Here is a 5,019-nt window from a genome sequence, read left to right on the forward strand (position 1 = left end):
GGACTCCGCGGCACACCGGCTCCAGAGAACCCAAAAGCAGTTTGTTTGAGAAATGGAGTCTATTGAACTATGGATGAGAGATGAAGAAAGTACAAACATAATATCCAATTATATTCCTGTTTGACTGAAACGGATGAATTAAGGTCATATCATAATTCTAGGAAAAGAAAAGAGTAAATCCCATTTAGATCTAATCCCAACTCGGAACCAACAACAGAGAGATAATGAAGAAGTGTCAAATTGTAGGCATGAATGGACATCACCTAATACTAGAAACTTAAGCAGCTTTGGTGTAGAAGCGGATGCCAACAGCCAAACCCAATATTGCAAGGGGAACTAGGAACTGCAGAATTTTGATGATGAACTCGGACGTCTTGTCATGATTGTAATTAGGCTGCTTTGGCGGCGTGTAAGTCGTCTTCTTCGGGATGGTTGTGGCATCAATCTCTCCTACGTAGAATTCCTTCATCATGTCTCTGGCACTATCACTATGACCCACATCCTCAAAATCATCAGTTGCATCCTTCCCTAATAGAAAGTGAAAAGAGGTCAAAATGCTTTAAAGCTATTTACAATACTTGAGAAAAAGAATCAACTCCAAGTTACCCTAAACATAGAAAAGGTCTATTGTTTTAAAACAGAGTCCTTCTGCTTAACGACTTATAGTACCGTTTCGCTGTACCTTTTATCCATTAGATGAAGATATCCAACCATAATTCAAATGAAGGTGATCTGTTATAATAATTTTTTTCTCTCTAATGCAACTCTACTTCCATATATGTAGACAATTTATTTGCGAGGTTCATAAAGCTGACTCGTAGACAGATTGTAGCCAACTTCATACCTGTTGCCGACAACAAAACCTCATCTCCACCAGGATGATCCTCCAAGAACTTTGTCACATCGTACACCTGTTCAAATAACCAAAAAAAGGTAATAATGGAGTTTTGCTGAAGCAGCAAAGGCAAGTAGGCAATACATATATATATAAATTTTTTTTTCTTCCAGAGGAAGATGGAAATACCTAAAAGTTCGGGAACCAAATTCAAGGACAAATGTTTCTAGTATACTGAGATAGAGAAAAGCTCTAAAAATTTATCAACCAAAATCAAAGATGAGGACCAATTATTTAAAAACTTTATTCTTGTGTGAATCTCAGACCTACATCCTGCAACAACACGCAGAATACACTTTGAGTAATACTAAGGGTGCATTTGGTTGTAGTGGGGAAATGGTAATGCTAATGGAATAGAATGGAAAAGAAAGATAATTCATTTGTTTGGTTGTAATTTTACAAATACTATGGAATGGACAAGAATTAATTTTATTTGGACAAAATCTCCCTTTTGAAGTGAACTTATTGTTCAGTAATTCCAGAACTTCCAAATGCATTCATTATTCTATTTGCTCACGTAATCATGTGAAATTGCAAGAAAAAATTCCAAATCAAGCTGGCTCAACCAATACATGATTCTCAGCACCATCACGGAATAAAAAACGGCATGTATCTGCTACAACAATTTTTTAGAGACAAATTTCACAGGACAAAAATTAACCCAGAAATTTGAAACAAAAAACCACATTTAATAAATACCCTTAACCCAGAAATTTGAAAGCAAAAAGCCTCATTTAATAAATACCCATGACTATTAAAAAAAAAAAACAACAACAAATGCAGCACCTAGCAACAGATCTTGAATATTCTTTCATTAAAGAACTTTTTTTAAAATTTTTTTGTATAGATCTACACTAAGGAAAAAAAAAAAAAAGAAACATAATAACAAGATGCAACTCTGGCGAGGATTAGACAGATATGGAGATAGTGGTGCTTGGGCAAGGAATTGCAGATCTGACTGGTGCACATCTCCTCATGTCAGAGTGAGTTGCTTCGTCGAGGCAGCGACGATCGAGTGAGGATTTGACTCTTGGGCGAGCAGTTGCAGATCTAGCAGGTCGAGAGATGAACACCGGCGAGAGTTAACGGAGTACAGTAGTAGGAGCGGAGGATAGGGAACAAGAGATGATGAATGAAGAAAGAAGGAAGGAACAGAGCAAATGACAGAAAGGGTCTTACTGGCGGCGTACCTTTCCGGTGAACCTCGCCAGCAAAGTTTCTGGTGAGTTGTGTACAAGGAATGATGGAACGACAAAGGTGGAGAAACTTGAAGGATTAATTATGGGGGAAAAAAAAAAGGATCAGAATGGCCTTTCCTCCCATCCTTGGTGGTAGTGACAATTCACCTAACTAATGGAAAAGCCATTCCTTTGAAATTGGTATTGCCATCTCTAAAATCCAACCAACAAAAATAATTAGACCAAACCAAACGCAGCCGAAGATTTTCAATAAACAGTCAGATAGCAGGTTCCTCTTTCTATCTAAGCTCTCACGAAGGAAACGTGCTTTTATTGTTTAGTTTCTCTGGACTTGTATCTGCTAATGCTGTTTTCATTTTTATTCTCCTGAGGTTTATACAGGTTATTTCCTTCTTACTTGTTATCATGTTGTCAGGCCTCTTTTGCACTTCTGTAAGCAAAACACTTGTTTTTTAAAAAAGACGAAATGAAGAAGAATGAGGGGGAATATCAATTTCTGCATCACTTATGCTTTGATAAGCAATAGCTTTAGTAGAAGAAAGCAAAGCCAAAAAACTTCTGTCACCGGAGATCAAGAGAAGTCAACTACAAAGACATCAAGTCATCAACACAACCTGCTACGTAACTCTTGGCAATTATCTTGATTAAAGTTTTCTTTAATGCATTTCATCCCTCTTATTTTTCATCCAGTTTCATGACTTTTCATTTTCCCTATTTCGCCTTTCTTTGTTCTGATTTCAATCTAATATCCATGTCCATGTCAAGCTAAGTAAAAGCATCAGGAGCCGTATTACAGTTGCATACCTTGTTCTTCCATTTCCAAGCAAAGTGTTTGTACATATTTTTGTTCTTCAGAGTTCAGAAACTTCAGTTTTCAGTCTGAACTATAAAAGAAGCTAATATTCCCTTATAAGCACAAGGAACATACCTTGTCCTACACACAATAATGTTTGGAGCTTCTAAGTTCTCCTTTTAAGGAAGACCTGAATCCTGATGTGGCTAACAATTCTTTGTTTGGGACTTTTTAAGCACAAGAAAGTAGACTTGCACAATCACAGATGCCTTTTAGAAGCATAACCAAATAATTCAAAAAAAAGGGGTTCATTAAAGAAATTGCTCGCAAGCAATGCAGCCACAGTAACTCTAACAAGTGATAATGTCAGAAGACTTTTTTCCAATCATAGGGTACCTAGAAATTGTAGTTAAAATTAGGCCACGCGACATGCAGCCAAGCCACACCCGATGAAACTTGTGTACTTTAAAAGTTTTATTTTCTTCATTTATGTTATGTTTTTTACTGTGTACTTTATAAGTTTTGCAAAGAAGATATGTATAATACCCTTTTCATGGGACTCGGCAATCCTCAACTCCTTATTCACCCGGATTGTTAAGAGGATAGCATGGAAGAACTTAAAAACTAAAAAAGTTAACCCCTTCATGATTTGTAACTTGGAGTTCCAACGGCGCGTAATCCAGGTTATTATCAGAATGCAACCCGTCGCTTGAACCTACATATCCTTTTAAAGAAGAAAACTAAAGACATTTGGATCTAAGACACTTTTAGCTATTGCAAAGAGATTTTCAGATTACTTATGCAAGACAAGACTCTAATAATTTCCTTAAACACGTGATATCGTTCAGATTACTTTATATCATGTCAATAAAATATGAAAGCGGAGCAAAATCTTTGTGAACTAGCCAAGCAAGACATTTTGAATTGACAAGCACCAGAAAGTACTACCACTAAGTGGGAAATTCCTTTTGCCATCCAGAACCCCAACAAAATCAGTGATCATAAAAAGATGCAAACTTTGAGAAGCCATAATAAAAATTAAGGAGATCAACATTTCACATGCAGAGACTCAAAGCTAAAAGATTTCAGCATCTGATAAGCCAAAACCATTAATTCGGCCAAAGAGAGAAATTAAGCAAATTTATGAAGGTTCAATATTCTAAACATAAATGTAAAAGTAACCCAACAACCCATAACTGAATTTCATGAATCAACAAGTTAAGAAATCTTGTTAAACATAAGTTTCTTCTGTAAACAAATAAGCTATCCTTAAAGTGAGATAAGAAGAAAACCCATCACTCAAACTCAAAAGATAACCATAAACAAATACGTAATCTTCACAAATGCGTTAATTGAGACCATGAAATGTTGTTCTCCAAAAAGGGTAAAATTTTTCATTTTGATAATACCCAAAACTTCACTTGAAAAAAAAAAAAAAAAAAGCGCCAGGAGAAGAGGTTACCTTGCCACTGATAATAAGCCAACAGTCCTTGGAAGTGTTGTGGTCGGAGACTTCAGCCAAAGTGAAGACCTTCCCATCACCACCCATTTGGGTTTCTGAAGCAAATACAAGGCCTCGGAGAGGAAAATAGGAGGATGGGTGCTTTTATTTATGCCTCAAAACCACAAAGCTGATATCACTCAACTCTGTGGACTGATGAACACAGACGGTGAGCAAATTGAATAGTTAGAGAGAGAGAGAGAGTGTGTGTGTGTGTAATGTGCGTTGTGTTTTATTGAGCGGTGGTGATGGTGGTGAGCGACATTGAATGAAGTTTTGGATGGTAGGTAGGTGTAGGTAAACTTGGTGACCCTTTTTCTGGCCCTGGCGGCCAATTCAAGGCTGCCAGTTTGTTTGGTAATTTTGGTGGACCGTGGACGGTCCATTTTGTTTTGTTTTGCTGTTTTTATTTTTACTTTTAAGTTTTTTTTTTTAAAAGTGACAGTTTAGACATAAATTTTTGTTTAATAAAATGACTTTTAATTTATTTAAAAAGATGTAATCTCATCTTTTCTGTTAAATTCTATTAAATTTTTAACAAAATTAATTATGTACAAGACATATAATTTTGTTAAAAAAAATATTTTAGTAAAATATCAAGCAAGTTCTCTCTCTCTCTCTTTCTCTATCA

General features: G+C 36.0%; 1 protein-coding gene across 1 annotated transcript; it reads right to left on the reverse strand.

Annotated features, from left to right (window-relative positions):
• Positions 1–81: 81 nt before the first annotated feature.
• On the reverse strand, positions 82–4,707 carry LOC21404436 (cytochrome b5). The gene is made up of 3 exons (XM_010109462.2): positions 4,350–4,707; positions 845–911; positions 82–528 (listed from the first exon to the last, which is right to left on the reverse strand). Exons 1-3 carry the CDS (start codon positions 4,434–4,436, stop codon positions 278–280), a joined length of 405 nt encoding a protein of 134 aa, XP_010107764.1. The 5' UTR covers positions 4,437–4,707; the 3' UTR covers positions 82–277.
• Positions 4,708–5,019: the final 312 nt, after the last annotated feature.

This window comes from Morus notabilis, unplaced genomic scaffold (genome assembly GCF_000414095.1).
Source record: "Morus notabilis unplaced genomic scaffold, ASM41409v2 Scaffold783, whole genome shotgun sequence".
NCBI classification, from domain to species: domain Eukaryota; kingdom Viridiplantae; phylum Streptophyta; class Magnoliopsida; order Rosales; family Moraceae; genus Morus; species Morus notabilis.